This window comes from Sardina pilchardus, chromosome 12, assembly GCF_963854185.1.
Source record: "Sardina pilchardus chromosome 12, fSarPil1.1, whole genome shotgun sequence".
Lineage (NCBI taxonomy): Eukaryota > Metazoa > Chordata > Actinopteri > Clupeiformes > Clupeidae > Sardina > Sardina pilchardus.
In genome coordinates, this window is record NC_085005.1 from 32,524,675 (window position 1) to 32,547,040 (window position 22,366).

The following is a 22,366-nucleotide window of genomic DNA, read 5'->3' on the forward strand; positions in this document are numbered from 1 at the left end:
TTTTGTTTGTTTTTAATTACAGTGCATGCAAATGCACTGTACTGTTCTTCCTAGGCTTCTTCTTCTTCTTATTATTATTCCGCTTACCAAATTCATTTTTTCTATTCAGCTTGAACCGTTTAACTTAGAAACTTCATTCAAACGTCACAACGTAGGTCTTAAATAGGGGAATGCTGCTAAGTATTTTTCAACTTTGTAACTTTTATACTTTTTAAACTATAAATTAAAAACTATTCAAAATTTCCCCATAGACTTAACATTGGCCTCTATGACATCACAATCGGATCATTAAGCAATTAGAATCTTATGCCAGGTGGCCAGCCCCACCTGCAGCAGCCCTCTCTCTCTCAGGCAGCATACAATCTCTGTGAAGACTACATATCCTGTTAAACTCTCTTTCCACAACTGTTTCAAAATAAAAGTCCTCACTGCAATAATACACTATTAAATCATTTAACCATTGAAACTACTCAACTATCTAACTGTTCAACCATTCCAACTGTCAGTTATCTTCAACTATGCCTCCAGTCAACTACATGAGACCTCCATGTACCTAGCAACCAACAAAGCAACCATTAAAATTAAGCGTTTATGACCGTTTCCATAGCAACCAACATGATTTTACTATAGTAACTTCTTTATTCCTGATAGTGGCAGCCATGGATACCCTATCAACAAATGTTTCAAAATAGAAGTCCTCAGTAGCAAGTTAGCTAGTTAGCATAGTTAGCATTTTTAGCATAGCTGCTAGAAATGATTAGCTAAGTTAGCTAATCAACCTAGTTAGCATTGTTAACATAGTTAGCATTGTTAGCATAGTTAGCATTTTTAGCATAACTGCTAAAAATGATTAGCTAAGTTAGCTTATCAACCTGGTTAGCATTGTTACAATAGTTAGCATTGTTAGCATTTTTAGCATAACTGATAGAAATCATTAGCTAAGTTAGCTAATCAACTTGGTTAGCATTGTTAGCATTGTTAACATTTTTAGCATTATTGTTAGAAATCATCAGCTAAGTTAGCTTATCAACCTGTTTAGCATTGTTAACATAGCTATCATTTTTACAATAACTGTTAGAAATCATTAGTTAAGCTAGAACAGGAATGTTTAAGCTTTAAAATGTCTACCTTAACACTATCAACTCTCTTTAAACTATGCAACCACCATGTTTACCCTAGCTACACCTTAGTAACCATATCTACATTATCTATCTATAAATTTTTTTTGCATTTTCATGCACTGGTAATTCCTTGGAATTGCATTTCTAGTTGATTAGTGTGTTTATAAAATACTAAAACTGAGTGCTTCTCCTAGGTTCTGTCAAAATAATGAGCGCCATTATAATAACCATACTTTTGAGCTCAGAGTTCAGTGGCCATGACCTTGTAGGACACCTTCTTCACCACTAGAGAGCGCACTGGCTTAATTTTTCAGAACGGTATGATTTTTTTTTTTTTTTACCACGTCCACCAGAATCATGTCCAGTCTGCAACTTTGGATTTTGTTCAACTTCAGTCAAAATTTAGCGCTGTAAAATATAGTTACATTAACAACATAGTTTCATAGTCCTCAAATTATGCAATTAAATTATTATACAGTATGATGCCATTCGTTTACCCACAGTTCAATGACAACTTAAATGCTTTAGACCAAAATCTCGAGGTGCAGTTCCACTTGCTGCTAGGCTTGAATATTACCCAGGATTGTAGGCCTACCTCTTAAATGAATGAAGCCAAACGCTTAGAGCCATTGAAGGGAAACAACGCATTAAGATGTCTGTGGCCCCAATTGAAGTGGATGTTTTCCAGAGACAGAACGCAGTAGCTTACTGCCGGACACGCAGGTCGTGTCGTGTGGTAACTGTAAGCCGATTACTGGAGCTGTCAAAGTAGCCTGCGCTGGCTGATGCCCTGTCCATTTGACCAAGCCGTTATCCTCCCAGGGTTTTTGTATTCTCTTTTATATTAACTTGAGCACAATGCCACTTTTTATTAACCGGGACCAGATATTTGCGCACCAAGTGCATCTGTTGGAGCACAAACTTAGGGTGAGTATCCCAGCTTACCTCTTTACAACGATTTAGCCTAAATAGACACAGCTTATAAGAAGCTTGTAAGTGTCATTTGATTGCTTGACAACACGTTATAAAGTTAGGCTACAGACATTTTGAAGGTAGGCTACCTATCAGTTGAAGACAAAAAAGTATTTGGTTATGTCCAATTCGCTTTTAAAACGGTAAATGTAGCTTAAATCTCTGAATATCATAACAAAGGCTAGCCTGCTAAAGTTAACGTTACAGTGTCAGAGTGGGTTTGTAACGGTGTGTTTCGCAGAGCAAAGAGGAGCGGATTCTGGAGCTAGAGACCGAGAATGCCCTTCTCCACCTCAGACTGGCAGAGGTAGGTACCGCCATCAGTGATTCACCGACCGTCTGAATGAACAAGGCTGTAGCCTATGAGGTCGAGGTCCCGAGTTGGCACCGCCATGGCGCCCCTCGGGGATTTGTCCGCCTGGACAGATGGTGACTCTGTCTGGATGATAAGTGGCTTTAGCCCAGATATGTAGCCTACTGATGTTGCACACATATTTTTGACTGAGGTCAGCAATCGTGAATACAGGCTACAAGCTAGTCTATAACCAACATTATTTGTGTAGTACATGAATGAAATATGATAGAACAATATTGTGCTGATATCGTATACACTTTACTTCTTGTGAGTGCTGTAATGTACATGCTGAGGTTATGAGTGTTAAATGTGAATGGAGAATACAGTGTTGTTACAACGTGAATGGTTTGTTTCTTGCGGAATTGAATAGTATTTCCGTGCCGTTTAACCCTCCTAAGATCAGAGACCGCCAGAGGTGGACATCCCTTGGCAGGACATACAGAAAGTAAAATTCCTGCCAAGTATTTGACCCAACCAGCAACCACCAGCTCATCCTAATTAGCTAGATCAGATAATTAGTGATATCACCTGTGTTAAGTGCACAGGTAGAGGGAATATATATGGCAGGACTTTTACCTTCTGGAACTGGGATGTCCACCTCTGGAGAGAGCAGCGGAATAGCCCACAATGAACGATACCGGTTAACGTATGTTTCCTCCCGGCCGCGTCGCTGCTGCCCGGCGGGATGGCGGCTGTAGTGCGTGGGGCGGCTGCGGCGCGAGCAGGAGGGGCAGCGCGAGGCCCAGCGGCAGTGCCAGCTGCGCCGGAACTCCCAGAAGAGCGCGCACCTCTCCCTGGGCAAGCTGCTGGCGGGAGTACAGGTAGGCTATGCCCACATCTGCAAGGCTCTGGAGCACATAGAGATACAACTAGATGAGAGAACATCATGCTTAATTACAACTCTATTATAGGCCTGTAGGCACACCACCATGCCTGTTATACCATTACACACTCAACACTGTGTCTGATTCTGGTGTGTGTGTGGGGGGGGGGGGGGGCTCCCATACTGTAAACAGGGTGGCTATGATTTGGAGATGTGTGCAGTTCACGGACTATTTCCATATAGATTGTGATAATGTGTGCAGGTGTTTTTGGCTGTGGACATTACATGGTGTGTCTGATTGATGTGTTGTTGTGGTTGTTGTTGTTGATTGTTGTTGTGGTGGTTGTTGTTGTTGTTGTTGTGGTGATGGTGGTCAGGTGCTGAAGAGGGACCTGCGGGACGTGTTTGCCGTGTACCTGAGCTTCGCCCGTGACCTGGAGACGCAAAGCACAGAGCTCCTGGAGCGCACGGCCGCCCTCAGCACCGCCATCCAGAGCCAACATGGCGACCGCGCAGACAGTGAGTAGCATTAACGTACCATCCAGAGCCAACATGGCGACCGCGCAGACAGTGAGTAGCCTTAATGTACCATCCAGAGCCAACATGGCGACCGCGCAGACAGTGAGTAGCCTTACAGTAATGTACCATCCAGAGCCAACATGGCGACCGCGCCGACAGTGAGTAGCCTTACATTAACGTACCATCCAGAGCCAACATGGCGACCGCGCAGACCGTGAGTAGCCTTAACGTACCATCCAGAGCCAACATGGCGACCATATTAAGAGTGAATAATAATGTACCATCCAGAGCCAACATGGCGTCCATATTACTGTAAGAGTGAGTAATGTACCATCCAGAGCCAACATGGCGACCGCGCAGACAATGAGTAGCATTAATGTACCATCCAGAGCCAACATGGCGTCCATATTAAGAGTGAATAATAATGTACCATCCAGAGCCAACATGGCGTCCATATTAAGAGTGAATAATAATGTACCATCCAGAGCCAACATGGCGTCCGTGCAGACAATGAGTAGCATTAATGTACCATCCAGAGCCAACATGGCGACCGCGCAGACAATGAGTAGCATTAATGTACCATCCAGAGCCAACATGGCGACCGCGCAGACAGTGAGTAGCCTTACAGTAATGTACCATCCAGAGCCAACATGGCGACCGCGCAGACAGTGAGTATTAATGTACCATCCAGAGCCAACATGGCGACCGCGCAGACAGTGAGTTGCCTTAATGTACCATCCAGAGCCAACATGGCGACCGCGCAGACAGTGAGTAGCCTTAACGTACCATCCAGAGCCAACATGGCGACCGTGCAGACAATGAGTAGCATTAATGTACCATCCAGAGCCAACATGGCGACCGCGCAGACAGTGAGTTGCCTTAATGTACCATCCAGAGCCTGTGTGTGCATGTTGTGTTAATGTGTGGGTGTTTGTGTGTGTATCCAGTGTTATTCCATCATATAAGCCCATCATCTGACCCCCTGACCCCTGTTGAAAAGGACGCTAGATACTGTATATACCAATGGCTAAATACAAATTCCTACTGTAACTATTTGAACTTTGAACTGTGTTTAAAAGGGTTCCTTTAATGCAGTGCTGAAGTTCAGGGTTCCTTAGCCCGGTGCTGTGTTTAAAAGGGTTCCTTTAATGCAGTGCTGAAGTTAAGGGTTCCTTAGCCCGGTGCTGAAGTTAAGGGTTCCTTAGCCCGGTGCTGTGTTTAAATGGGGCCCTTAAATGCAGTGCTGAAGTTAAGGGTTCCTTAGCCCGGTGCTGTGTTTAAATGGGGCCCTTAAATGCAGTGCTGAAGTTAAGGGTTCCTTAGCCCGGTGCTGTGTTTAAATGGGGCCCTTAAATGCAGTGCTGAAGTTAAGGGTTCCTTAGCCCGGTGCTGTGTTTAGAGAAGTGGTCTGAAGGCAGCAGAGATCCTGACTGATTCAGTGGTGAACATATTTAATCTCATGTGCTGAGAAGAGTGGATGTTGAGCCACAGCTCCCTACACCTCCATACAGTTCATGCTGCACTCACCCTGATCTGAGGAACCCACACCACCTCCATACATGCTGCACTCTGAGGAACCCACAACACCTCCATACATGCTGCACTCTGAGGAACCCACAACACCTCCATACATGCTGCTGAGGAACCCACAACACCTCCATACATGCTGCACTCACCCTGAGCTGAGGAACCCACAACACCTCCATACATGCTGCACTCACCCTGAGCTGAGGAACCCACAACACCTCCATACATGCTGCACTCACCCTGAGCTGAGGAACCCACAACACCTCCATACATGCTGCACTCACCCTGAGCTGAGGAACCCACAACACCTCCATACATGCTGCTGAGGAACCCACAACACCTCCATACATGCTGCTGAGGAACCCACAACACCTCCATACATGCTGCACTCACCCTGATCTGAGGAACCCACAACACCTGCTGACAGAGTGAGAATTGCCACAATTGAGAACTGGAACTGAGATGGATTATTGAAGTTATTTTGTCATGTAAAGTTTAGTTATTAGTTTTTTTCTCTCTCTCTTTCTCTCTTTTTTGGCGATTTTTTCTCCTGTCATTTTACCTGCTGCCAAAAGATAAATAAATGATTGGCGTTGGAACTCTGTCTCCCGTATCCATGGCAGCCAGACCACTGGGGGAGCTGCTTGAGTGGTTAAGATGGTGCAGTGGGGAAGAGGCAGGCACAGTTCCAGGGGATAATCCCCCCCACACACACACACACTCACACACACACACACACACACACACACACACACACACACACACACACTCACACACACACACACACACTCACATACTCACACGGCCGCAAGAGGTCGCCGCAAGGACACAGGTCACATGCTTCACCTGGGTGTCATGGTGACGACCTGTCCCCTGGGGCCTTGAGGATCTCATCTCCACACACACACACACATACACAAGCATGCTGTGATTAAAGACAGTAATTGCACAAGTGTGTGTCTGATGGAACACACACACACGCACACACACACACACACACACACACACACACACACACACACTCCTCCTGATTACTTTCAGTAATTCTTTTCTTTTCTTTTCTAGTGTTTTTTCTACTTCACTTTACAACTGTAATGATATGAGAAGAGATACCAATGGAATCTTACACACACACACACACACACACAGACTACAGACAGCATGTACAGGAGCTTAGGGTGGTTTTGCTGACAGGTTTTGCTGTAAGCCCCCCGGTCCTGCAGGCCCCCTCCTGAAGTGTGTGTGTGTGTGTGTGTGTGTGTGTTCAGGGCTGCAGGTGCAGGTGAGTGCTCTAGAGCGCTCTCTAGAGGAGGAGAGGGAGCGCTGCAGGACTGAGCGCCAGCGGAGGAGGATGCTGCATAACACTCTAGTGGTGAGTGACCAGCCACGACCTCTGACCCCTCACCTCTCACCTCCGCCTTATATCAGCTCAAAACTGCGCTGTGGTTACCATGGTGATGTGGGAGAAGTGTGTTGTCTGCTGATGGTTCTGGTTCTGTTCTGGTTCTGGTTCTCACTGCAGGAGCTGCGGGGGAATATCCGAGTCCACTGCCGAGTCCGACCCATCCTGCCTCTGGACCAGGGCCCTGGAGCCTCCGCAGCCACAGGGTACACACACACACACACGCACACACACACACACACACACACACACACACACACACACACACACACACACGCCTACTATAAGGCTCTTACAGCCATGCACTCATGCATTCATGCATTCATCTGCTTAGACACTCATGCATTCACTCATTCATGCATCTGCTTAGGCATTCATTCACTCATTCATTCATGCATTAATTCGCTCACTCATTCACTCATTCACTCATTCATTCATTCATTCATTCATTCATTGTTTAGTCCAGTGAGATGTCATTTAGATTATTCCCCCTGTACTGCTGTCCCTGAGCACTTTGCATACTGTATACTACTGTATATATCATTATATTGAATGGGATGTGAAATCCTAAATATACATACATACATACATGCTAATATATCTGCCAGTATCTAGACATTATCCCTTAACTATCTATACACATGACACTCTTGCCCTTCTCCAGGTCAGCCCTTGAGGAGGTGGTCCAGGCGGTGAATGACGTGAGTGACCTTGAAGGTGTCGTCATGTCCTGTGGTGTCTTGGTGTTTGTGTTGCTCGGTGATGGTCGTCATGTCCTGTGGTGTCTTGGTGTTTGTGTTGCTGTGTGATGGTTGTCATGTCCTGTGGTGTCTTGGTGTTTGTGTTGCTGTGTGATGGTTGTCATGTCCTGTGGTGTCTTGGTGTCTTGGTGTTTGTGTTGCTCGGTGATGGTCGTCATGTCCTGTGTGTGACGGTCTGCTCTGGTCTCTCTCCTGCAGGACACCGTCCTCGTTAACTGTGCCAAACCAGGAAGCCAAATCCACAACAAGCTGTTTGAGTTTGAGAGGTACGTGTGCTGCTGCACTGGGGGGTGACTTGTCTCTCCTCCATAGTGTTAGCACTGCAGGACAGGACTGCACTTCTGATGGTGTTAGCACTGCACTGCAGGACAGGACTGCACTTCTGATGGTGTTAGCACTGCACTGCAGGACAGGACTGCACTTCTGATGGTGTTAGCACTGCAGGACAGGACTGCACTTCTGATGGTGTTAGCACTGCAGGACAGGACTGCACTTCTGATGGTGTTAGCACTGCAGGACAGGACTGCACTTCTGATGGTGTTAGCACTGCAGGACAGGACTGCACTTCTGATGGTGTTAGCACTGCACTGCAGGACAGGACTGCACTTCTGATGGTGTTAGCACTGCACTGCAGGACAGGACTGCACTTCTGATGGTGTTAGCACTGCACTGCAGGACAGGACTGCACTTCTGATGGTGTTAGCACTGCAGGACAGGACTGCACTTCTGATGGTGTTAGCACTGCAGGACAGGACTGCACTTCTGATGGTGTTAGCACTGCAGGACAGGACTGCACTTCTGATGGTGTTAGCACTGCACTGCAGGACAGGACTGCACTTCTGATGGTGTTAGCACTGCACTGCAGGACAGGACAGGACTGCACTTCTGATGGTGTTAGCACTGCAGGACAGGACAGGACTGCACTTCTGATGGTGTTAGCACTGCACTGCAGGACTGCACTTCTGATGGTGTTAGCACTGCAGGACTGCACTTCTGATGGTGTTAGCACTGCAGGACAGGACTGCACTTCTGATGGTGTTAGCACTGCAGGACAGGACTGCACTTCTGATGGTGTTAGCACTGCACTGCAGGACAGGACTGCACTTCTGATGGTGTTAGCACTGCACTGCAGGACTGCACTTCTGATGGTGTTAGCACTGCACTGCAGGACTGCACTTCTGATGGTGTTAGCACTGCAGGACAGGACTGCACTTCTGATGGTGTTAGCACTGCAGGACAGGACTGCACTTCTGATGGTGTTAGCACTGCAAGACAGGACTGCACTTCTGATGGTGTTAGCACTGCACTGCAGGACTGCACTTCTGATGGTGTTAGCACTGCAGGACAGGACTGCACTTCTGATGGTGTTAGCACTGCAGGACAGGACTGCACTTCTGATGGTGTTAGCACTGCAGGACAGGACTGCACTTCTGATGGTGTTAGCACTGCACTGCAGGACTGCACTTCTGATGGTGTTAGCACTGCAGGACAGGACTGCACTTCTGATGGTGTTAGCACTGCAGGACAGGACTGCACTTCTGATGGTGTTAGCACTGCACTGCAGGACAGGACTGCACTTCTGATGGTGTTAGCACTGCACTGCAGGACAGGACAGGACTGCACTTCTGATGGTGTTAGCACTGCAGGACAGGACAGGACTGCACTTCTGATGGTGTTAGCACTGCACTGCAGGACTGCACTTCTGATGGTGTTAGCACTGCAGGACTGCACTTCTGATGGTGTTAGCACTGCAGGACAGGACTGCACTTCTGATGGTGTTAGCACTGCAGGACAGGACTGCACTTCTGATGGTGTTAGCACTGCACTGCAGGACTGCACTTCTGATGGTGTTAGCACTGCAGGACAGGACAGGACAGGACTGCACTTCTGATGGTGTTAGCACTGCACTGCAGGACTGCACTTCTGATGGTGTTAGCACTGCAGGACAGGACAGGACAGGACTGCACTTCTGATGGTGTTAGCACTGCAGGACTGCACTTCTGATGGTGTTAGCACTGCAGGACAGGACTGCACTTCTGATGGTGTTAGCACTGCAGGACAGGACTGCACTCCTCCATAGTGTTAGCACTGCAGGACAGGACTGCACTTCTGATGGTGTTAGCACTTCAGGACTGCACTTCTGATGACAGCAGACTCTAAAGGTCAAAGATCAAAGATTTGTGACGACATGAGCTGAAATGTTCTAAAACCTTGTAACTGTGACTGGACATGACGAATGCTTTATGACGGTTTGCAACAGCTGGCAAGGACGTGCGACATTTAATTCACACCGCTGCAACTCCTTTTGCAACGCTTTTGTCTCGTCGCAAATCTGTGGTGTGAACTTGGCCTTAGAATAGTCGTGGTAGTGTGGTCGTCATGGTAGTAGTACGGTCATGGTTGTGTGGTTGTCATGGCTGTGTGGTCATCATGGTCGTCATGGCTGTGTGTGTGGTCACTCTGTCCCTCCGTTGATGACCTCACTGTGGTGCTGTGATGTGATTGGCAGGGTGCACGGGCCGACAGACAACCAGGAGGCCGTCTTTGAGGAAGTGAGACCACTGCTCACCTCACTGCTGGACGGGTGAGGGAGTGTGTGTGTGTGTGTGTGTGTGTATGTGGGTCTGTGTGTTTCTTTGTCAATGTGTGTTTCCAGGTATTAAATGATAATGCAGTTATTGTGTATAATGCAATGCATTGTGTATGTATGTGTGTGTGCATGCGTGCGTGTGTGCATGTATGTTTGTGTGTGTGTGTGTGTGTGTGTGTGTGTGTGTGTGTGTGTGTGTTTCAGGTACAATGTGTGCATCATGGCGTATGGCCAAACAGGAGGTGGGAAGACCCACACTATGGTTGGCTCTCACCATGACAACCACTCCAGCTCTACAGTTGGAGACCAGGAAGGAATCATCCCCAAGGCTGCCTCTGAGCTCTTCAGGTGTGTGTGTGTGTGTGTGTGTGTGTGTGTGTGTGTGTTTTCATCAGGAGGAAGGAGTAGGGAGTAAGTTTGTCAGGGTAGAATTTTTGACATGCATTGTCCCAATAAAACATACTGTGCACTAAGCGCATATAATCTGTCGATGTTTACATGTTTCTGAAGGTCCTCATGTTGTGTGTGTGTGTGTGTGTGTGTGTGTGTGTGTGTGTGTGTGTGTGTATTGGCATGTGTGTGTGTGTGTGTGTGTGTGTGTATTGGCATGTGTGTGTGTGTGTGTGTATTGGCATGTGTGTGTGTGTGTGTGTGTGTGTGTGTGTGTGTGTATTGGCATGTGTGTGTGTGTGTGTGTGTGTATTGGCATGTGTGTGTGTGTGTGTGTGTGTGTGTGTATTGGCATGTGTGTGTGTGTGTGTGTGTATTGGCATGTGTGTGTGTGTGTGTGTGTATTGGCATGTGTGTGTGTTTGTGTGTGTGTATTGGCATGTGTGTGTGTGTGTGTGTGTGTGTGTGTGTGCGTGTATTGGCATGTGTGTGTGTGTGTGTGTGTGTGTGTGTGTGTGTGTGTGTGTGTGTGTGTGTATTGGCATGTGTGTGTGTGTAATGGCATGTGTGTGTGTGTGTGTGTGTATTGGCGTGTGTGTGTGTGTGTGTGTGTGTGTGTGTATTGGCATGTGTGTGTATTGGCGTGTGTGTGTGTGTGTGTGTGTGTGTGTGTATTGACATGTGTGTGTGTGTGTGTGTGTGTGTGCAGGCTGATCTCTGAGCGTCCGGTGGGCGCTCACACGGTGGAGGTGTCGGTGATGGAGGTCTACAATAACGAGGTGCTGGACCTGCTGGCCAAAGACGAGGACGGCGTCGCCACGGGAGCCGTCAAGCGCGACGTCATCACCACGGCAACGGGTACCAGTGAGGTGCCCTGCCTCGCCCATGAGTGAGTGACGCGCTGCTGTCAGCTGAGCCCAAACACACACACACACACACACACACACTCACACACACACACACACACACACACGCCAATACATACACACTGGTCATTATTATATGCTGCTGTCAGTTGAGCCCAAACACACACACACACACACACACACACACACGCCAATACATACACACTGGTCATTATTATACACTGCTGTCAGCTGAGCCCAAACACACACACACACACACACACACACACGCCAATACATACACACTGGTCATTATTATACGCTGCTGTCAGCTGAGCCCAAACACTGGTCATTATTTTTTATTTACCTCCGCCAAGGAGGTTATGTTTTCATCGGGGACCGGCGTTTGTCTGTTTGTTTGTTTGTTTGTCTGCTTGTCTGTCTGTCTGTTTGATAGCAAGATAACTCAGAAAGTAATGGATGGATTTCGATTACATTTTCAGCGAATGTCAGGGATTCCAGAGCCGATTATGTGTTTCGCTTAGTGGTGTAATGGCATGGTATGGCCACGTGGTGGCGATCTGAATAGTTTAGGTTCAAATGTATGACAACCTATAGGAAGAACAATACAGGCGGAGGTAGCTGCGCTCTCTGAGTGCTTTTCTAGTTATTAGATACTGCTGTCGGCCCCAGCCGTGGCGCAACTGGCTGGGGCACCTGCACCGCACGCCGGCGACCCGGGTTCGATTCCCGCCCGTGGTCCTTTCCGGATCCCACCCCCACTCTCTCTCCCATTCACTTCCTGTCTTTCTCCACTGTCACTGTCAATAAAGGCATAAAATGGCCAAAAAATATACTTAAAAAAAAAAAAAAAAAAAAAAAAAGATACTGCTGTCAGTTGAGCCCAAAGACTATACACTACCATACGCTGCTCACAATCTCAGGGATATTTGGCTTTAGGGTGAACTTTGTTGGCCTTTGTTTCAATAAATTGTTTGAGATGAGGAAATCACCATTGCATACTTAATGCCCTACTTTCATGATGTAATACCACTGTACAGTAGCTTGAACGTTTGACATTTTCCATAAATTTCACCTGAAAGCACCTTTTTTCCTTTCTGTTGTTCACGTTGTGCTGTTTTGAACAAGAAACATGACGCAGTAGACTAAGGGCATATTGGGTGGATTCAGAGTAGACAGGGAGCACTCATATGCAGTTAGGATTCGCTGGTAGAAATATAAAGCTTTGGATGGCAAACATAAAAAACTTTTGGACCCCCAGATGTAGTCAGGCCTTGGGCCACTTGTTGAGTATGTGAAACGTTACTCTTAATTTTAATAAGCAAATGAACACTGTTGCAATATCCTCCTTTTACTACCTTACAGTTGAAGCAAGATCAAACATGTGTGTGTATTCTATTAGCATTAGGGTAAGGGTTGCGGCAAGATCAAATATGTGTGTGTATTCTATTAGCATTAGGGTAAGGGTTGCGGCAAGATCAAATATGTGTATTTGGTTAGGGTAAGGGTTGTGGTTAGAGCTAGGGTTTGAAGCCAGATCAAACATATATTCTCTTTTTAGGGATTTTGAGATTTGAATTCATACTTTGATTTCCTCATGCGCTGTATATTTAGGCCATTGTAATGCGTGCATGTTGAAGTGGGGGTTCCTCATGTTTAGGCCATTGTAATGCGCTGTATGTTGAAGTGGGGGTTCCTCATGTTTAGGCCATTGTAATGCGCTGTAAGTCGGGGTTCCTCATGTTTAGGCCATTGTAATGCGCTGTATGTTGAAGTGGGGGTTCCTCATGTTTAGGCCATTGTAATGCGCTGTAAGTCGGGGTTCCTCATGTTTAGGCCATTGTAATGCGCTGTATGTTGAAGTGGGGGTTCCTCATGTTTAGGCCATTGTAATGCGCTGTAAGTCGGGGTTCCTCATGTTTAGGCCATTGTAATGCGCTGTATGTTGAAGTGGGGGTTCCTCATGTTTAGGCCATTGTAATGCGTACATGTTGAAGTGGGGGTTCCTCATGTTTAGGCCATTGTAATGCGCTGTATGTTGAAGTGGGGGTTCCTCATGTTTAGGCCATTGTAATGCGCTGTATGTTGAAGTGGGGGTTCCTCATGTTTAGGCCATTGTAATGCGCTGTATGTTGAAGTGGGGGTTCCTCATGTTTAGGCCATTGTAATGCGCTGTATGTTGAAGTGGGGGTTCCTCATGTTTAGGCCATTGTAATGCGCTGTATGTTGAAGTGGGGGTTCCTCATATATATTGTAATGCGTACATGTTGAAGTGGGGGTTCCTCATGTTTAGGCCATTGTAATGCGCTGTATGTTGAAGTGGGGGTTGCTCATATATATTGTAATGCGTACATGTTGAAGTGGGGGTTCCTCATGTTTAGGCCATTGTAATGCGTACATGTTGAAGTGGGGGTTCCTCATGTTTAGGCCATTGTAATGCGCTGTATGTTGAAGTGGGGGTTCACCATGTTTAGGCCATTGTAATGCGCTGTATGTTGAAGTGGGGGTTCCTCGTGTTTAGGCCATTGTAATGCGCTGTATGTCGGGGTTCTCTGTGGAGCCTCCAGCTGATGCAGAGTGCAGCAATATTCCCATTGTGTGTTTTCCAATCTTCCCATTGTTTTCCCATTGTTTTCTCCCAATTTTCCATGTAACACTGATTTTAACATCACTACACTGGCTACTAAAGAATACAAGGTTGACCTCAAGATATTAGTGTTTGTTTTCAGACCCTTAAATAATCGAGCTTACATCAGCGACTTGCTTCAGCTGCACTGCCTGCCCAGAACTCTAAGATAGTCTGAAATAAACGTCTCTGTCCTCCTTTGATTCAGCTGCACTGCCTGCCCAGAACACTAAGATAGTCTGAAATAAGCGTCTCTGTCCTCCTTTGATTCAGCTCCACTGCCTGCCCAGAACACTAATTTAGTCTGAAATAAACGTCTCTGTCCTCCCTAACTGATTAAAGCCGTGCCAAAGCCTCAGGCCTTCAGCCCATCCACCATCCACTGCTTTACATCAAGACTGAAAACGCACTTGTTCTCCCTTGGTCTTTAGACGTTGTGGACACATAGGCTATATGGCGTTTAGACGTTGTGAATATGTGGGCTATATGGATATGTGGGCTATATGGCGTTTAGACGTTGTGAATATGTGGGCTATATGGATATGTGGGCTATATGGCGTTTAGACGTTGTGAATATGTGGGCTATATGGATATGTGGGCTATATGGCGTTTAGACGTTGTGAATATGGAGGCTATATGGCGTTTAGACGTTGTGAATATGTAGGCTATATGCCATTTAGACGTTGTTGTGAATATGTGGGCTATATGTCGTTTAGACGTTGTGAATATGTAGGCTATATGCCATTTAGACGTTGTTGTGAATATGTGGGCTATATGTCGTTTAGACGTTGTGGACACATAGGCTATATGCCGTTTAGACGTTGTGGATGTGTAGGCTATAGACATTGGGAAAATGTGAGCTATAATATGTCGTTTACTGTAGGGATGCACCGATCCGATATTTGGATCGGATATCGGCCCCGATATGAACAAAATAGCTGGATCGGGGATCGGAAAAAATGAGCCGATCCATGGGCCGATCCGAATTTAATATAGTCTCAAAAAAAGGCTGAGCCATGACGCGCAACCAGCCATTTAGCGCAGCTCACTGCTGCGGGTTAGAGTGTGCCTCACCTCACTGTGTGCTCTGAGTGTCTAAATTCATGGATGGGATAAATACATATACCAAATGTATGTCATAGGATCAAAAGAATATCTATACTAACCACCATTTGTCATAGATTAATTACGATCTTCATGCGTTTTGTTGCATTTAGGCAACACGTTAATGTGTAACAGTCAACAAAATAGGCTACTCAAACTAAACACTTGTCATTTTCATCTCATCTGTATAAACTGTTCTTGGTATAAAGACATGCAAATGTTCAAATTGGCTGTTAAAAACGTATCATTTATTAGATAAAACGTACAACTTCTACCGTTTACCATCATTCAAACTCCGTGTGAACTAATTAGTTTATCGTGGGGAAACTGCGGGACCGTACCACTATGAGTAAATAGAGGGGTTTCGCGGGTGACACCATTTTGGCAGGGGTGTTTCAATGTATGTCACTAATATGGGATTTTTATCTGCAAAATTGTTTTTTTGTTAGATTTATTATTTAGTAATAACTGTGAACTTGAATTTGAATGCTGTTCCAAGTTGCTGCTGGTGTACAACTGTTTATTTTTAATACTAGTAATATAATCAATAATGATGATGATAATTATAATAATAATAATAATAATAATAATAATACATTACCTTTATATCTAAGTGTTATTTTGTTAGATTTATTTTAGGAAAGTAATGTTTAGTTAGGGAAAGAATGAAGAATGAAGTCAAGCCTGATGCCTTTAGTCTTTTCCACATGGTGAGGTATACAGTTTATTAATTAACAATGGTATCGGATCGGTATCGGATATCGACCGATACGCAGAGCCCAGGCATCGGTATCGGTATCGGGACTGAAAAAGTCGGATCGGTGCATCCCTAGTTTACTGGTAGATATTGTGGCAATGTAGGCTAGGCTATATGTCGTTTAGAAGTTGTGAATATGGAGGCTATATGTCGTTTAGACGTTGTGAATATGGAGGCTATATGTCGTTTAGACGTTGTGAATATGGAGGCTATATGTTGTTTAGACGTTGTGAATATGGAGGCTATATGTCGTTTAGACGTTGTGAATATGTGACTTGACTTAACTTTACTTAAACCCTCCTCCTTCCTCTCTCATCTTTCTTTTGTCTTTCTCTCTCTCCCTCTCTCCATCCCCCCTTCTCTCCCTCTCTCCCTCTCTCCCTCCCCCCTTCTCTCCCTCCAGGCCTGTGAGTAGCCGTGCGGAGGTGATGCGGTTGCTAAGCGCTGTGTTGAAGCTGAGAGCTCAGAGTCCCACGCTGGTGCACAGAGATTCCTCTCGCTCACACCTCATCGTCACACTCACCGTCACCTCACGCAGTGCCAACGCCTTCACTATGGGTAACACACACACACACACACGCACACACACACACACACACAGAGATTCCTCTCGCTCACACCTCATCGTCACACTCACCGTCACCTCACGCAGTGCCAACGCCTTCACTATGGGTAACACACACACACACACACACACACACACACACACACACACACACACACACACACACACACACACACACACACACACACACATAGAGATTCCTCTCGCTCACACCTGATCGTCACACTCACAGTCACCTCACGCAGTGCCAACGCCTTCACTATGGGTAACACCACACACACACACACACACACACACACACACGCACACACACACACACACACACACGCACACGCACACACACTCACACTCACACTCACACGCACGCACGCACGCACGCACGCACGCACGCACGCACGCACGCACGCACGCACGCACGCACGCACGCACGCACGCACGCACGCACGCACACACACACACACACACACAGATTCCTCTCGCTCACGCCTGTGTGTGTGTGTGTGTGTTTGACAGCGCGGCGTCTGCAGAGCAGTCGTCAGGAGCCCCCCCGTGCCCCCCAGCGAGACTTCTGGAGCCCCCGCTGCCCCCGCCGTGCTAACGCTAACGCTAGCGGGGCCCGCGGCCGCGCCGCCCGCAGCACCTCGGAGGACCCGTCCAGCCCCTCCTCCTCCGTGCCCTCCTCCCCCTTCTCCTCCCCCTTCTCCTCCCCCTGCCCCTCCCCCCGCCCCAGCATCTCCCAGGAGCCCCTGCGCACGCGGCTGCAGCTGGTGGACCTGGCCGGCAGCGAGTGCGTGGGTAAGACAGCGCCCCCTGGTGATCGCATGCTGCCAATGACTCATCCACTCAACTAGCCATCTAGCTGACTAACTATCGATCTATCTAGCTGTCTAACTATCTGTCTAACTATCGATCTATCTATCTGTCTAACTATCGATCTATCTATCTATCTTTCTATCTTTCTATCTGTCTGTCTATCTATCTATCTTTCTATCTGTCTGTCTATCGATCAATCTATCTGTCTAACTATCGATCTATCCATCTGTCTATCTGTCTATCTATCTGTCTGTCTATCTATCTATCTTTCTATCTAGCTGTCTAACTATCGATCTATCTAGCTGTCTAACTATCGATCTATCTAGCTGTCTGTCTATCTATCTATCTGTCTATCTGTCTATCTTTCTATCTGTCTGTCTATCGATCTATCTATCTGTCTAACTATCGATCAATCTATCTGTCTAACTATCGATCTATCTATCTGTCTGTCTATCTATCTATCTGTCTATCTGTCTATCTTTCTATCTGTCTGTCTATCGATCTATCTATCTGTCTAACTATCGATCAATCTATCTGTCTAACTATCGATCTATCTATCTATCTTTCTATCTTTCTATCTGTCTGTCTATCTATCTATCTTTCTATCTGTCTGTCTATCGATCAATCTATCTGTCTAACTATCGATCTATCCATCTGTCTATCTGTCTATCTATCTGTCTGTCTATCTATCTATCTTTCTATCTAGCTGTCTAACTATCGATCTATCTAGCTGTCTAACTATCGATCTATCTATCTATCTATCTATCTGTCTAACTATCGATCTATCTATCTGTATAACTATCGATCTATCTATCTGTCTAACTATCGATCTATCTATCTATCTTTCTATCTTTCTATCTGTCTGTCTATCTATCTATCTTTCTATCTGTCTGTCTATCGATCAATCTATCTGTCTAACTATCGATCTATCCATCTGTCTATCTGTCTATCTATCTGTCTGTCTATCTATCTATCTTTCTATCTAGCTGTCTAACTATCGATCTATCTAGCTGTCTAACTATCGATCTATCTAGCTGTCTGTCTATCTATCTATCTGTCTATCTGTCTATCTTTCTATCTGTCTGTCTATCGATCATCTATCTGTCTAACTATCGATCAATCTATCTGTCTAACTATCGATCTATCTATCTGTCTGTCTATCTATCTATCTGTCTATCTGTCTATCTTTCTATCTGTCTGTCTATCGATCTATCTATCTGTCTAACTATCGATCAATCTATCTGTCTAACTATCGATCTATCTATCTGTCTAACTATCTATCTGTCTGTCTATCTGTCTGTCTAACCCCACGAGCACGAGTGTCATATTGCTTAAATATCTTGTGTTTTGTTGAGTGTGTGTTTGCTGTTGTCCTGACGTTGCCGGTTGTGTTGAGTGTGTTGTGCTGTTGTCATGACGCTGAGTGTTGTGTTGTTGCAGGCCAGTCTGGTGTGAGTGGCGCCACCCTGTGGGAGAGCTCGTGTATTAACCGCAGCCTCTCAGCGCTTTCTGACGTCCTGGGAGCCCTCGCAGAACAGAGGCCTCACGTGCCCTACCGCAACAGCAAGCTCACACACCTGCTGCAGGACTACATAGGTACACACACACACATACACAACACACACACACACACACGTGCCCTACCGCAACAGCAAGCTCACACACCTGCTGCAGGACTACATAGGTACACACACACACACACACACACACACACACACACGTACCCTACCGCAACAGCAAGCTCACACACCTGCTGCAGGACTACATAGGTACACACACACCAGTGATGCGCGGGTACGTGTCTGAACGACCCGCCCCGCCCCGCCGTTTACAACTAACCCGACCGCAACTCGGACCGCAAAAAATAATTATTGAAATACAGGACCCGACCCGCTTCCCGACCCGCTTATTGTAAAAAGTAGTCTAACTTACTCGTAGCGTCATTGAGCTACGCAAAATTGGTATCTCATATGCATGTAAAACAATAATATATATTGCCTAATTATATATAGCCTATAATTGCTCAGAATTTGGGAAACATGCATTTAGTCTACCTTTTTTTTGTTCCGTGTCCGCATTCATCCAAAAATGTGGCTATTTGACTAATTAGCCTAAGGATTTTCCTATACAAATTCTGTTTCAGCCGTTCCTCACATGAATGCCTTGAAGCTCTCCCAAGCATGAAATGCAGGCATAGAATATTATTAAGAAACTCTTTATTAACGTCTTCATCAATGGACCAAAACAAAACCAAAACTTGAGAACTCAGACTTGAGAAGCACGCATTGCATCGGCAACTTCGCTGATCAGTCAAGTGTAGCCGAGGGTCTGTCTACGCAGAAACAACAAGTGCATTTCTACATGTTCGTGACAATATGTGGGGGATAGAATCGCGTTTCAGTGGGAATGCTGCAACTTATGTCTTTCTCTTTTAAAGACAATTATGTACGATATAAATGACAAAAAAATAACGGCATATTTTTTTTTACCGACCCGACCAAACATGACCCGCATATCATTAAAAATATTTTTTCTTGACCCATAACCGCGGGTCGATTTGGATCAGCCCGCGCATCACTGACACACACACACACACACACAAAACACACACACACACACACACACACACACACACACACGTGCCCGACTGCAACAGCAAGCTCACACACCTGCTGCAGGACTACATAGGTACACACACACACACACACACACACACACACACACGTGCCCTACCGCAACAGCAAGCTCACACACCTGCTGCAGGACTACATAGGTACACACAGACACACACGCACACATGTATAGGTACAGACTGTATTGTCTATCTAAATAGAACATATGTATACTTAAGCAATATAGCACGAGTGGGAGTGGGTTGGTAATGGAGATTCCCACGGGTGTTGTTCGGCCGTAGCCACGAGGCTGGAGGCAACAAGAGCCGTGGGAATATCCATGTGTTCATTTCCCATTATAATATAAACGTTTAAATCGCTAAAACTGTCTTGTTTGTAGAACTACTTCTTTCCGCCACAAATTTCTATTACTTGCAGGATTACATACATATTATTCTTACAGATTAATTTTTTGCATTGTATTTTTGTAACTGAAAAAGCCTAAATAAACCGTGGGACACACACACACACACACATACTCTCACACCTGCTGCAGGACTGTATAGGTACACACTCCTATTTAATGTGTGTGTGTGTGTGTGTGTGTGTGTGTGTGTGTCCTGCAGGTGGCGATGCGAAGCTGCTGGTCATGTTGTGTGTGTCCCCGACTCAGCGCTTCCTGGCCGAGTCAATGCAGTCGCTCGGCTTCGGCTCCCGAGCTCGCCAGGTCCAGAGAGGAACGCCGCGCCGCAAGAACCCCGGCCTCAAGGTCAAATAACCCGGCCTCAAGGTCAAATAGAGGACACCACGCCGCAAGAACCCCGGCCTCAAGGTCAAATAACCCGGCCTCAAGGTCAAATAGAGGACACCACGCCACAAGAACCCCGGCCTCAAGGTCAAATAACCCGGCCTCAAGGTCAAATAACCCGGCCTCAAGGTCAAATAGAGGACACCACGCCACAGAACCCCAGCCTCAAGGTCAAATAGAGAGGGAGGGAGATGGAGAGAGAGAGAGATAGAGAGATGAAGAGGGAGAGAGAGAGGGAGAGAGAGAGAGAGATAGAGAGATGAAGAGGGAGAGATGGAGAGAAAGACAGAGAGAGAGACAGACAGACAGACAGCCTTTATGACCTCAGCCCAAGCCATTGAGTTCTGTTTGGTTCTGTTCGGTTCTGTTCAGTTCTGTTCGGTTTTGTTTGGCCTTAAGGTCCTAGAGCCCATATTATGGGACTATTTTATGGGAATACTTGAGAATAATTTATTGGAATACTTTGTGGGAATACTTGGGAATCATTTATGGGAATTCTAGGAATATTTTATTGGAATATTTAATGAGAAGGTTTGATAGCAGATCTGTGGGCACATTTAGCATGAAACAGATTGTTTCTCATGTCCTCTTGTGTTATTATTTCACCTGGTGGTGCTGCATACCCTACCTGGTGTCCAGTCAACTCAGTCGCAGCACGTAGGCCTGCTTTAACTCCTGCAGATGCGGATCTCCACATAGCAATGAACTCATGTTTATCCGGAGTCTCTGCTTCCTTCTCAAACGGTGTAGTGAATGTTTCTTGTCTCTGCCTTGTGCATTTATACACTAAAGCATAGATGTGTTAGTTAAGAAAGTGCATTTATAGACTATAACATAGATATGTTAGTTAATAAAGTACATTTATAAACTTGAACAAGGTATGTGTGAGTTAAGAGTGTGCATTGTTCTAAACAATAGATTACGTTGTCCTTCTGCTGTCGTTTGTAATTATGTATTATGCAGTCCGAAGTATGTTTGTGGTAGTTGTGTTGTTGTTAATGGTTTACGTATTATTTATTTGAGATGTTTTATAGGGGCAAGATCACATGAGTATTGGCTGGTAGGCTAGTCTGGAGAGAACAGTTAAGTGCAAATGATAAACTGGGATGTTCTGGGTTATTTCCATATGGAATGGATGAATACACTTGTTTATATTTTTGATTTCTAAATAAAAACTTCAGATCACTTGTGTTGTCTGTAATATAATGGTGTGTGTGCATAATGGAAAGACACAGCAAATAATCACTGACTACAGACAACAGCGCCCTCCTTCGGCAGATAGTTCAATCATACACTAGTCTGCCCATACTACCGCGCGCGCGCGCGCGCACACACACAGACACACACACACACACACACACACACACACACACAGCGAAGAAGTTCATCGAAAGGTGAGGAGCCGACCTGCTTTGTAAGAAAAAGAGCAACAACTGTAATATTTTGGATACGAATATGACATTATTTCATTCTCTATAAATCTTTAATTGTATCGTATTTTTTAGTTGTAGCCTATCTTGTAGAAATGGATGAGCCATTTATATTTCTTCTTATTGAGAAATTGGCTTCAATCATCTGCGCCTCTCCCTAACTGCTCAGGTCCTATCTTATCACCACACACACGCTGCGTCACGGGAGTAGGCTACTGTTATACCACTGTTGTGTAGCCAACTGTATTGTAAACTTATATTGCACTCGCATTCACAGTTAACCTACTGGCTTATTCTACTGTCGGACAAATTCTACAGCAAGTGT

General features: G+C 45.7%; 2 protein-coding genes across 2 annotated transcripts in view; both read left to right on the forward strand.

The window, feature by feature from the left end:
• Window positions 1-4,649: 4,649 nt before the first annotated feature.
• On the forward strand, window positions 4,650-20,711 carry kif25 (kinesin family member 25). Its single transcript, XM_062550334.1, has 13 exons — window positions 4,650-4,659; window positions 6,586-6,689; window positions 6,840-6,925; window positions 7,384-7,420; window positions 7,679-7,746; window positions 9,990-10,064; window positions 10,275-10,418; window positions 11,170-11,349; window positions 16,217-16,371; window positions 16,892-17,030; window positions 17,109-17,173; window positions 18,632-18,787; window positions 20,430-20,711. Exons 2-13 carry the CDS (start codon window positions 6,669-6,671, stop codon window positions 20,579-20,581), a joined length of 1,278 nt encoding a protein of 425 aa, XP_062406318.1. The 5' UTR covers window positions 4,650-4,659; window positions 6,586-6,668; the 3' UTR covers window positions 20,582-20,711.
• A 1,214-nt stretch (window positions 20,712-21,925) lies between these two features.
• LOC134097955 (heme-binding protein 2-like) overlaps window positions 21,926-22,366 on the forward strand; it is a 4,222-nt gene continuing 3,781 nt past the window's right edge. Inside the window, exons 1-2 of the mRNA XM_062550909.1 lie at window positions 21,926-22,005; window positions 22,319-22,366. The exon at window positions 22,319-22,366 is cut by the window's right edge and continues 144 nt beyond it. The gene's annotated coding sequence lies outside the window, so the exon portion shown is untranslated. The remainder of the gene's footprint in view (window positions 22,006-22,318) is intronic.

Bases quoted from the DNA above. Each gene is read 5' to 3' on its own strand.
- kif25 (XM_062550334.1), top strand. From the start codon at position 6,669: ATGCTGCATAACACTCTAGTG. The intron at 7,421-7,678 runs GTGAGTGACCTT...TCTCTCCTGCAG, and splicing joins TGGTCCAGGCGGTGAATGAC to GACACCGTCCTCGTTAACTG. The intron at 10,419-11,169 runs GTGTGTGTGTGT...GTGTGTGTGCAG, and splicing joins GCTGCCTCTGAGCTCTTCAG to GCTGATCTCTGAGCGTCCGG.